The following is a 12,437-nucleotide window of genomic DNA, read 5'->3' as shown; positions in this document are numbered from 1 at the left end:
CCCACCCAAATTGTCTTCCCAAAACTGAATGTGGAACCTGTTACCCAAAATTAATTTAGTATAAGGGATTAAGGAAAAGGAGCAAAATACACTTACGAAGGCTCTCCAGAGAACATTTAAACCCCACATTAGCATTCCACCCTTTTTGCTGCAAGCCAAATTCACTTTTAGTAACTTTGTGCAAAAGTGGAGACTCCTCTAAAGGAAAATGCCAAAGCCACTTACCCATTTAAGCAACTCACAAGATGATCCCTTTTCTCAACCATCCCAGACCAAAAGAAATCCACTGTGACTCAATATTTCTAACGACCCCCAAAAGACATTATTTTTCACGTATGAGCGATTTAAGAAGTATGTGATGAATTTTCTACAAAAATAAAGTTTAACCACAGGTCAGTTAGATATATGATTTCAGGGACATTTTAGCTATTGTTTACTTCATATTAAGATGGATTTTGTTATTACATTACATGCTTCAAAGACATTCTCAGCTACTGTCCTCGTATATCATTGTCTTGTTACATTATATAGGTATTAAGATTTTTAGTTTTCTTTCTTAAATACTTTTATTATGTTATTTGATGAGTGTTGTTTTTCTCTCCCTGTAATTTTCATCAGAGTCTTGAGTATTAGTGCAGCTGGGCAGGTGCACTCATGATGATCGTATGATTGTTTGCAATTTGTATTTTTTTGGGTATTAAAATATTGGAGATACTTTATCTAGAGGTTTTTACATGTTAGACCAAAAATAGGAATATTGCATATACAGTATATTTGGGTAATTTTGGAAATCAGAATAAATTTGGTATTATTTTTGGAGAATGTTTGATCCTCCAAACTAAACCTAAGAATATTACACTCCTAGGAATTTGATATTACCATAACTAATGACTAAACACAATCATACATGGATGGTACTCTGATTACTGGAATTCAAGATTCCAGCAACTTGAAACTTCTCTGGAATATCAAATTGCATGAACCAAACGCCTCTGAAAGCTATAGAAAAATCAATTTCAGAGCCTCATCTGCACGCCATACCAAAACCTAACAAAAAGTAAGTAAAGTATTTTGGGAAATTTTGTGAACAAACTTGAGATTATGATCCAAACTAAACATGCTTTAACCAGAGTCATCACAAAACAGCCACTAAATAAAAAATGACCAATAGTTACAGCAAATAAAATTGCACAGGTAAAATTAAAGGCTAGCATTGCAACTGGAAAAAAAAAATTAGAAATCATAAACAGGTTAAATATGTCAAATAGTCTCATACAAGCTCACCATGCGAAAATATAGGAAATCATCTCATGTTCAAGTGAAATTAAAGCTAAATAAAAACATGGATTAACAAAAAATAAGAATAATAAAGAAACATTACGATGACAGTAAAGTAAGCCAACCAACCATAAGTATTCATTTTTTAAATAAAACAACAAAAATTTAAAGAAAACTAATATCTAGACGACATCATTCCCCACCTTCAATACCCCACAAGAAGAGGCATGCTCAACAAAAACCAAAAAGCCCTCTGGTAACATTCACAAAACGACTCTAAAACCTTTATCCTTTAACCTTTGATCCCATGTTCATTTTTCTCCCCACAAATTCCAAAAGTTCACAGCCCTTGCTTTATTAGGATTCTTTAGCTTATCAAAAAAACAAGACACATGGACGTTATATCAAGGTTGAAGATTATGTTTTTCAATGGAAAAAAATGTGATATAAGAAAGTAACAGTTGAGAGATCCACAAATTACCAGCGTCTCCTTGGAATAGTACAGTATGCGAGGTAAACTAAGGATGGTAGTTGCAAACCAGTCAGTAACGGCATCAACCGAGAGCTCTCCCTCATATCTGACACAAGATGAGTTTGACAGACCAACAACGACGACAAAAACAGTTCATTTTTTCAAAATAAACAAAGAACTCACTCATAAAAGAAATCAGCTTTTGTTTTCACCTTAAATATGGATTATGCAAATTTAAGAAACTTTAAAATCGGCTCCAAGTTTTGCAATTGTGTGTTTTTGGAAGTACATGATTAAAACCTTAGCTGAAAACTCACCTAATAAGACAATTTGAAGCATTACAACCCATGGGAAACACAACAAGTGAAGGAAGGCCTGCATGTGTTTGTCAAAAACAAGAAAATGATTAGATCTGGAGTCAAATATCATCTGGTTCCTAAACACACACAATTAAACATGTGCTGTCCAGCATGCATTTGTCAAAAACAAGAAAATGATAATGAGTGCTAGATCTGCTCTAAAACATCATCTGGATCTTAAACATACACAGTTCAACAATATGTTACAATATGTAGTTGTCATATAACAAAACTAGGAAAAAAGATCAATCACTAACATTCTCGGCAGTACCGATCAGATGGCAAGACGCTAATCAACAACTCACTCCACATGATATGTTGCAGTGTCATCCATGCAACCACAAGCAAGTAAAGAAAAACAAAAAAAAAGCAATAGATTGATTTTTAATTATTATTTTTGTTTCTGTTGTTGTCATTTGTCGAGATGCTTGTTCCATGGCCCATGTAGGAGAGCAAATGATTGGTCATTTTCCCTCCCTGTGCATGAGAGGTGTCGCGACGTCCCGAACCCACTAAACACTGGCACGGGTGCGGCTGCGAACTGGGAAAGATGGGGTGAATTTTGAAAAGAATAGTTTCGTGGAAAACACGGTGTGATGGAGTTGCCACTAACCTTTTGAAGTGTGGTTAGAACTCTTGATTACTACCCAATTAAGGATAGAATCAGTCTACGTTACCAAAGTCAGGCTCGAGAGTACGGTTACATGAGGGGAAGGTATTAGCACCCCCTACGCGCCTGTTCTTACGAACGGTACCTAATTAATCAAAAATTATCTCAAAATATATTTAATAAGCCTTAGAAAATTACTCCCTATCAAAAATGGAAGGAAAATGCACAAAACAAATACTATATAAATATTCCCTCAGAACCGCGCCATGCCATACTCCGAAGAGCTCAATGCCTCCCTTTTCAATCATTGAGATTGGAAAATCAAGAAAATATGACAGAAAATACACTCCCGGGATTTTTGTAGGATTTTTCTAAGTATGAAAAGTAATATTCCGGGAGTTTTTTTTTACTCATTCGGGATGAACACAAAGTCCAGAACCTCAACAAACAATTTTTGTGAATTTTTCATATTTTTTTAATTTTTCAATATTTTTCCCGAATTTTGAAATAACAAAAGACAATTAAAAGAAAATCAAGCCCCAAAAATATTTTGAAATTTTCTTTTTCAGAATTTTTGTGATTTTTCTGAAATTTTTATGAATTTTTATGGGTTTTCAAAAGTTTAAATATAAAATAAAATAAAAGGCTAAACCGGTTTTATACCAGTTTAGAGGACCCAACCGGTTCGAGAAAGAACCTGTCCAAGAGGCGTCGACCAATTTTAGGCCCGATCAAGGTCATATCAACATGCAGTGCCTACGGGGTGCACGAGTTAGCATGTGTTTTAGTGTGCGCATGGAACGTGTTGCATGCATGCTTAGGGTTTTGTACGTGCATGGGTGTGTGGTTGTGTGTGCATGAGTGTGTGTGCATGTGCATGGGTGTTATAGTGTGTGTTGTATGCATGGGTGTGTACGTGTGTGCATGGGTGTGTTGCATGCTTGCTTAAATGGGTTGGTGTGTGTTTTAGTGTGTGGGTGATTTTAAATTAGTGTGTGTTAGTGGTGTGAGTTGGTGTGTGTATTAGTGGTGTGCGTAGGTGTAAATTACGGTGTTAGTGGTGTGTGCAGGTGGTGTGGGTGCTGTGTGTAAATAGTGTATTAATATGTATGTGGCTGTGAGTGTGTGCGAGTGGTGCATGTAAATGAGTGTAAATTAGTGTGTGTTAGTGGGTGTTTTAGCAGCGTGTGCGTGTAGTGCTGTATGTGCATGAGAGTGTATTAAGTGTGTGTGTGTGAGCAGTATATGTGGCGTGTGTGTATGAGTTAGTGGGTTAGCGTGTGCAGGTGAAATAGGCCCTGTAACTGAAGCCGTTGAATATTCTGATTGAGTCATTGGACACCCAGATTGCTGAAGTTGATTTTGTGTCTGGGCCTGAACAGTTAAGGCAGTTCCACTTGCTAGAACCTCTCGATGGGGCACTCCAACTTGCTCCCTGAATTGAGCAGACTCGGTCGATTCCGCAGCACAATTCACCGGCAACTCTAACAATTGCTACGAGGAAGACACGAGACCGGATTGAACATCGTTCCCCAACTGCAGGAGCGAGGAAGGCTCCGCTAAGGATTGTCATTGAGAGTCTTTGAACTCCCCTTCCACTCTCCGCACCTCATGGACTTGCCTCTATTCGTCCTCAGATTCTACCCCATCCGCCTCTTCCTCTTCTTCAACATTGTTGTCTTCTTCTTCTTCTACTTTGTTTGGCTTTAGCTTCTCCACCCGTAGAGCTTTGAAGCTCTGGCTCTTAGCCATGACCGATTCGCGCAGAGAGAGAGGGAGAGAGAGAAGAGTTGTACCCAAGCTCAAGTGGTACAGTACCAGACAAAGAGTTGACACCTAAATAAAGGCCTTGAAACGTGGAAAGCTCACTTAGTTCTCTTAGGATTGTTCCAGTGAGGTTTGCAGATGGGAGTTGTACAGAGATAAGATGAAGCGAGGGGTCTCTGTAAAGGGACAGGTTGGTCCACTGAGGAGAAGAGAGGTTGTTGCAAAGGAGAGGAGAACCATTGGAGAAAGCCCATTTGAGTCCTCGCCATTGGCAAAGAGGAACATAGGAGTTCCATACGTTAGCAGGAGATTCTCTGAGTTTCCTTGCAGCGAAACTTTGATCTCCCCCAATATAAGCTCAACATCTGAAGCAGAGGACATGAACTCCAAGAGACCAACAGAAAACAAACCCATGAAGAAGAAGAAGAAGAAGAAGAAGAAGACTATGGAAATGTTGAGAGAGCAACGTTTTAGAACCACCATGAACAAACCAGAGAGAGAGAGAGAGATTGCGTGGGAAGGGAGAGTGCGAAAATGCCGAGTCAACTGGTAGCGTAGGTCTGTGAGCATGGTGATGTGTATGTGTTTTAGTGTGTGTTATCGTGTGCTAATGGTGGAGGCCCCTGGTGGCACCCTCCATAAGCACCAAACTTAAACAGAGCATGTTTTCCGATGTCATAGCCACTCTCTGATCCATCAGACAAAAAACCCACATCTAGGAAATCGATTACCAACAACTTCTCCGAAAATCATTATATCAAAACCAAACAAATCGCAAAAGGAATGGCTCAACAAGAGCTGTTGTCGGTAAGGCCAAACTAGCCGGAGAATCAAACAAATAAAACTACGAAATATATAAACAGAAGCAAGGAAGATAGAAACAGAAACACAACACAGAAAACAAAGAGAACGAAACGAGTCTGTTCTTAGAAAGAGAGAGGGGGTGATGAAGATGGAGTACCTGAAACACGGTTCTGCTAGAGAATGACCGGAGCCAGCTACTGTGGTGGCGGTGACAAGTTTCCTGATGGTCGGAGCTGTACCGACAATGGGGAGCGAACGGGATGAGCTTGACGGGGAAAAGACAGAGATATGAGAGAGAGTCTACAAACGGGGAGATCGAGAGAGAACCAGAGAGTGAGCCCTGAGGATGAGAGCAGTTGTTCTAGTGGTTTATGACCGTGAGGGTAGAAGGTGGTGCTGCGGTGGAGAATGGAAGAGGTGGAGCTGGTGCGAGAGAGAGGCTGTGAGGGGGTAAAAGACAGAGAGAAACGGATTCCTGTGCGTGAGGTGAATAGTGGGTAATGCAGAAGAGGGTGAAGACGATGGGGACTGAGATCGGGTGGTGAGAATGGTGGCCGGCGGTGGTTCTGTGAGGGAGACCAGAGAGGGAGAGGCAAGGATCGTGAGTGGGCTTGTGGGTGTTTGGATTGAGGTGATGGTGATGGTGTGAGAACCTATTCCCTCCCTTTGCTGCGCGTGAACAGTGCGCCCACAACCCTTGAGTGATTTTTTCTCTTTTTGCATGTACTCCCGGGTTGCATTGGGTGACCCATTGTTTGTACCGTGACACTCTCCTTTTAAATACATATATACCTAACCTATATACATTGTTACTCTTATTTTTTGTGTGTATATATATATATATATATATATATTAGGTATTTTTCTATACCTTTTGTTTGTCCAATGTTATTCCTCCAAAATGAAAATTAAAACTTCGTTCCCAAACATTGAAGGACCCAAACTTGACTACTTTAAAAAATACGGGACTCAATTAAAATTCAACAGGACTTAATTAAAACACCGGGACTCAATTTAAAATACCGGGACTCAACTTAAGACACCGGGACTCAATTAAAAATACCAGGACTCAAATAAAAATATTGGAACTTGATTAAAGACATCGGGACTCAATTTTAAAACACCGGGACTAAACTTAAGACATCGGGACTCAATTAAAAATACCAGGACTCAAATAAAAATATCGAGACTCAATTAAAGACATGAGGACTCAATTTAAAACACCAGGACTCAATTTAAGACACCGGGACTCAATTAAAAATACCAGGACTCAAATAAAAATATCGGGACTCGATTAAATACATTGGGACTCAATTTAAAACACCGGGACTCGGTTAAAAACATCAGGACTCAATTTAAAATACCAGGACTCAACTTAAGGCATCGGGACTTGGTTAAAAACATCGGGCTTTTCAAGCAGGGTCCTCCAATTTTCGGGATTCAAAGTCAACTTTTATTATACTGGGTCTCCTCAAGGTAGTGTGGTTAAAATTGGGGTGTCAATGAGAGGATATAAATTATTATTAGAATAGAAAAAGAAAATAAATAAATAAACTTCCTCTAGAAAGAAGCATGACTTACTTCTAGCCCAGAAATCTACTTCTAAAGGTCCCTTTTATTTCGATAGAGACAACTTTATTAAGAATAAATAATATACAATGAGAATAAGAAATCTTCATTTTTTTGAGAAGAAAAACGAAAATATTAAAAATAAAGTTTAAGTCAACAAGGCCAACCTAGATGTGAGAGAGAGTTACATTGCCAAAACACCTATAGAGGATGCCCACATCGAAGCAAAGGATACAATCCTATTCCAAAATCAAATCAATAGATGAAGTGCAATCTCAAAAAACCAGGCATTTCTCTCTGGCCAGAATAGTCATAAAATAGCAAAAACTGCACACCGCCGTAAAATCTCCATATTCTTTTGCATCCAAAGCCTCAAAAACTAATTAACCAAAATGCTTCCAAATAAATAGAACAAACCCAACACTCTGCAAACAGCCCAGAAGGTTTGCTCAATGAGCACCAATGATCCTCACTCCTAACATAATAACATAGCACACACATTTGGTCAGTAAGCCATGAAAGATCTTCTAATATGCAAGAGGTTCCTAGTGTTAACACTCAAGAACAGTTTTCAACATAAATCTTCTCGCGATATGCAAAGAGACTATAAGCGGCACTCTATTAGTTTGCCTTTTTGTTTGTTTCTTCTTTTGTATTACTGATAGATTATAATTGTCTGCAAGTTCTACAATGCATCAATCTTTTTCTTTGATAGAAAGAAAAAAATCATTAGATAGAGAAAGAAAGTACAATCAGGAGAGAAGACATCTCCTTAACAAAATCTGGGAATCCTCCAGGGGAAAAAAAACATACACACCCACACACAATGTAAAAACAGCAAAAGAAAATCAGCACGCCCTAAGAAGAGACTGCCAATCATGCTGAACATCTGAAATACACATTCCCTTGAAATTTCCATCGCCCACACACCATAAAGAAACCATAAAAGGAACCTTTTTCCCACACCAACCAATATGGTAACTTCTTCCCTGAAAATATACGCAAGTTACGTTCCTTCCACAAGTACAATGCTTCAATCTTTTATCCTATCAAGGCACAAATGCTGCAGTGGTAACAGTTTAATGAAGGAAGAGCACATAAAAAACAGAAGAACATGAACTCAACTGCTGTAGAACTCTACAGACCCTGAATATTTGATTTTGTGCTTTATCCAAACAGATTTTAACGACAAAGAATGTGTTCATTGACAATGCACTTTGACCGATGCCTTCGAAATATTTAAGTTTTCTAACAACAAATATAGCTAGAAGTTTTGTCCACTGCAAGATGAGTCACTCTCTTCCATAGGCTCTAACAAAACTGCAAACACAAAACTCATGAAATAGCAAATTCCACAGCTGCCACAAGCCAACTATTGATATTGTTCAAGATACCACAAGACCCCTCATACAAACTTGAACCAGAGAAATTTGTAGATTTATTCCACCCAAATGGGAAGGGTTAATTTTTGTGAACTATAATCTGATAATTGAGCAGATTCCATGACCATAAGTTCATTCAATACCATCCAGGACCAGAAAAGGGTTACTTACACTATCACTCTCAGAATGTATAGTAGCTAGGAAACCAGAAATATAGTAACTAGGAAACCTGCCAGAGACTCTTTGCCTTGGAAACATTAAAGAGAGATGTTGCTTATAATATATAAACAGGCAGAAATTAGATCAGAAGTCAAATAGAGTTTTCTTTCCATTCACATTGCCTGTAAAGCAACATATGAGCTGAGAGATTGGTTGAGCTCAGGAAAGAATTTCAGGAACTTAAGAACTATTTATATTCCAGCCTACAAAGCAATCTTTTCCATATCCACTTGATTGCAAACTCCCATGGGTAAGGATACAAAACCCAACTTGAGGATCAGAGTTTTACGTTAAGGAAATAGCCTGTCTAAATGTGTAGATAAGGCTATGTACAAGAGTGAGAGGATTAAACCACCTCCCATGTCCTTGATTCAAGGAATAAATGAATGCAAAATAACATTACCCATGGAAACAAATGGCAAGCATTCTCTTTTTTATTTTCTTTCCTACTGCTTCAATAAGCGATCTTCCCAAAAGAAGTTAAGTTACCAATGACAACTAGGATAACTCATCTTTTATAGAAAAGGAACTTCATTAACAGAAAAGAAAGGAAATTATGAGGAACAGTAAAGTTGGTGAGAATCCATTAAAACCAATCAAATACCCCAAAACACAATGAAATAGAAGAATGTCACAAGCAGTTAGTATCCTTACCCGGAATATATATATATATATATATATATATATATATATATATGCAAGAAGACCCCCATCAACTTTCGACACACCTAATTCTCCCCAAAGAACCAAAATAATCTATTCCATAAACTCCAAGCCACTGAACAACGCAAGAGAGGATTGGAATGGTTCAAGCACATAACACAAACATTAGCTCATAGAGCCTTGTACAGTCTCCCACTCCGCAGCCCTTATGCTTGTGGTAACTGTCTCATGGACTGTGAACCAAATAAACATCTTGATCATAAAAGGAAACCTGGTTCTCGGATACAATTAAGGACAGGAAAAGACAATATCATAGTGAATTAAATGAGAGAAAGATACAACCATGAAAAAAAAAAAAATAGGTGCATAACGTAACAACAGATGATAAAAACAATGGGACATGATAGGAAAAGAAGAATCCCCCACACACATCCACACGAAAAAGTATAAGAGACACTACTCAGTTAACATTTAATAGAATGAAAAAGCAATAAAGAAATCTGATGAACTCCTAAGGACCTTCATAAGAAGCTTTAACACCAATATTAGCATCCCACTCATTCTCTTGCAAATCAAATTTTGTTTTGATTGCGTTATGCCAAAGTTAATTTAAAAAGGAAACCTTCATAACCGTTTACCTACTAGGGAAATGTTTTCAGACACCAAATTACCCAGATCAGCACAACCTTCAGCCTTAGACCTACAAACAAACTTCCAGCATTAATAACCTCCCCTCTGCAACACTAACAAGAGGAAAATCACTCGAAACCTTTGATTTGGAATCCTAAACAAGGGCAGAAAAAAATTGGTAAGAAAGACAGGGTTGATCAAGGTTATAAGCCCAGACAAAGAGAATAAACCATCCTTCTAGCTTATATATTTTGGAAGCAACAAGATCCCAGAAGTCTAAAGACTGAGGATCACCACCCACAGGAACTCCTAAATAAGTCAAAGTCTACTATACAACAACTTGTTGAAGAAGCAAACCTTGAGACTATAGTCAAGCTCCATTTGATGGCCGTAATACCACTCTTGCCTATATTAATCCTCATGCTGAAAACCCAACAAAAATCTGAAGCAGGGTAAGAATAATGCAAAAAAATTCCTAGCATTAGCCAGGAGGAAAATGGCATCGATAGTAACAGCAATTGAAACACAATAATGACCTTACTACCCACAGCAATACCCTGCACAAACAGCCCAATCCATCATTCCACTAAACAACATCCACTACAAGAAGAAATAGAAAAGGAGATGAAGGATCCTCCTAATAAATTCCCTTCAAACATTTTTTTATGGCAAAAGAAAAACTAATTAATAGGAAACGAATTTACAAGAAGGCAAATGAGCCATCTCCAGAAAAAATCTGGGACAAACGAGAAAAAACAACCAAAGAAAAGATCAACAATCCAGCATGTCCCTCCAATCTCTTTGTAACTCCTCAAAATTATTCTGTCTGAAAAATCCAAAACCAACACATCACGACGAAGCAAAATACTGAATTTATCCCAGACCAGCACCCAATTTAATTTCTTCCAAGAGAATATCCATGCATTATTCTCCAGCCATATCCCCCATAAAACTGCAAATATACCACACTTCCATAAAGCGGCCCTATCCTTCTTCCAAAGCCCACAAAAGAAATGGCTAACAGTCTTCCACAGAAGAAGAACATACCAACTCTCTCCCATAATACCAAAAAGCTTATCCCAAATCCTCCAAGAAAATTCAGTGTAAAAGAAGATCAGAAGCTGTCTCAGAGTTCTTGTAACAGAACACAGATATATTGGAGAGAGCCTTCAAAGGTCTCCTGATTTAAACCGAGTTATCAGTATTTATTTTATTAAGCATGAACAATCAAGTGAAAGCCTTAATTTTTGTGGGAGCCTTGGCCTTCCAAATAATAGGATACAGGGAAATGAAGAATTAGAATGAATCAAGAATTCAAAAAAAATATTTGCAAGAATACACTCCCAACTGATCCAAAGACCAAGAACAAACATCCCTCCCCACCAAAAGGTTACTCACATTCAATAAAGATAACAAAGAAGACAACTCCAACATCACCCTATCATTAAGATGTCTCTTAAAATGGATATTCCAGGAAACCAAAGGACTGCTCAGATCCCCAATAAAGAAAGATATGGGAGTAATTCATATGAGGGAAAGAAATGGAAAAGGAAGTGTTTCCCAACCAAGGGTCTTTCCAGAAATGGATACGAGAACCCTTTCCCACCTCAAGTTTAGAGTGAGCGGTCAAAGAAGCATAAATATGATAAATCAACCTCAAAGGACTCCCCAAAGAAAATCTTAAATTACAATAAATATCCCACCCATTCTCATCCAACCCAAACTTGCTTCTTATTACTCTATGCCAAAGGGAAGACTCTTCTAGAAGGAAGCGCCATAACCTTTAAGCTAAAAGAACAGCTTTTCAAGACAACAAACTTACGTAGACCCAGCCTTCCCTCCTTAAACCAACAGACCTCTTCCTAAACTAAGTAGTCTCCCTGTGATGCCCCACACCAGACCACAAAAATATCCTCCATAATTCTCTCAAGCTTTCCAGCAATCCCCATAAAAAATCTTAAAAACAGACAGGAAATATAACAGAAAAATAAAAAGAGAAGCCAGAATCAGGGTTATTCTTCCCCTGAAAGAGAAAGAGCCCACTTCCACCCATTAATCTCTGTCACCCTTTCCAACACTGGATTCCAAAAATTCGCAACTTCCCTCAAACATTTTTTTGTTAATAACAAAAGAAGAGATTTCATTGATAAGAGAAGAATTTACACGAAGGAGAAAAATATTTCTCCCATCAAAACTCTGGAATAATCCGGAAAAAATAACTAACAAAACAAAAATTGGAAAAATTCAAAATCAAAGCTAAAGATTCCTCCATTCTCGTTGAACCTCCAAAACGCTAACTCCATTAAAGCAAACCAAAGCCAACACACCATAAAGAGGCCAGGTAATGAACCTTCTCCCAGACCAGCTGCCAATTCAATTTTCTCCCTGTAAAAATCCGTGCGTTATGCTCCAATCATAATCCCAGCAGCATACCAAAAACGCATTTCCAAAGTGCAGCCCTCTTGTTCCTTCTTTCAAATCCCTCAAGGGAAATAGACAACAAGTCGTCCACCAACACTGAGCAAACCCCAAGTTCTCCCATCACACCAAATAATTTATTCCAAATTCTCCAAGCATAATCACATCCTAAACACAGATGAGGTACTGTTTCAGAATTCAAATAACAGAGTAAGCAAACATCTAGAGATAAGGCCTTCGTAGGTCTCCTGACCTGCAACAGGTTA

The 12,437-nt window shown here is 38.2% G+C and overlaps 1 protein-coding gene across 1 annotated transcript in view; it reads right to left on the bottom strand.

Annotated features, from left to right (window-relative positions):
• Positions 1–12,437, bottom strand: part of LOC131146631 (uncharacterized) — a 149,837-nt gene that overhangs the window by 79,396 nt on the left and 58,004 nt on the right. The window contains exons 9-10 of the mRNA XM_058096341.1: positions 2,068–2,125; positions 1,760–1,856 (exon numbers count right to left, since the gene is read on the bottom strand). Coding sequence (XP_057952324.1) covers positions 1,760–1,856; positions 2,068–2,125 — 155 coding nt within the window. The remainder of the gene's footprint in view (positions 1–1,759; positions 1,857–2,067; positions 2,126–12,437) is intronic.

Source organism: Malania oleifera, chromosome 13 (assembly GCF_029873635.1).
Source record: "Malania oleifera isolate guangnan ecotype guangnan chromosome 13, ASM2987363v1, whole genome shotgun sequence".
Classification (NCBI taxonomy): Eukaryota; Viridiplantae; Streptophyta; class Magnoliopsida; order Santalales; family Ximeniaceae; genus Malania; species Malania oleifera.
This window is presented reverse-complemented; position numbering and strand designations above follow the sequence as displayed.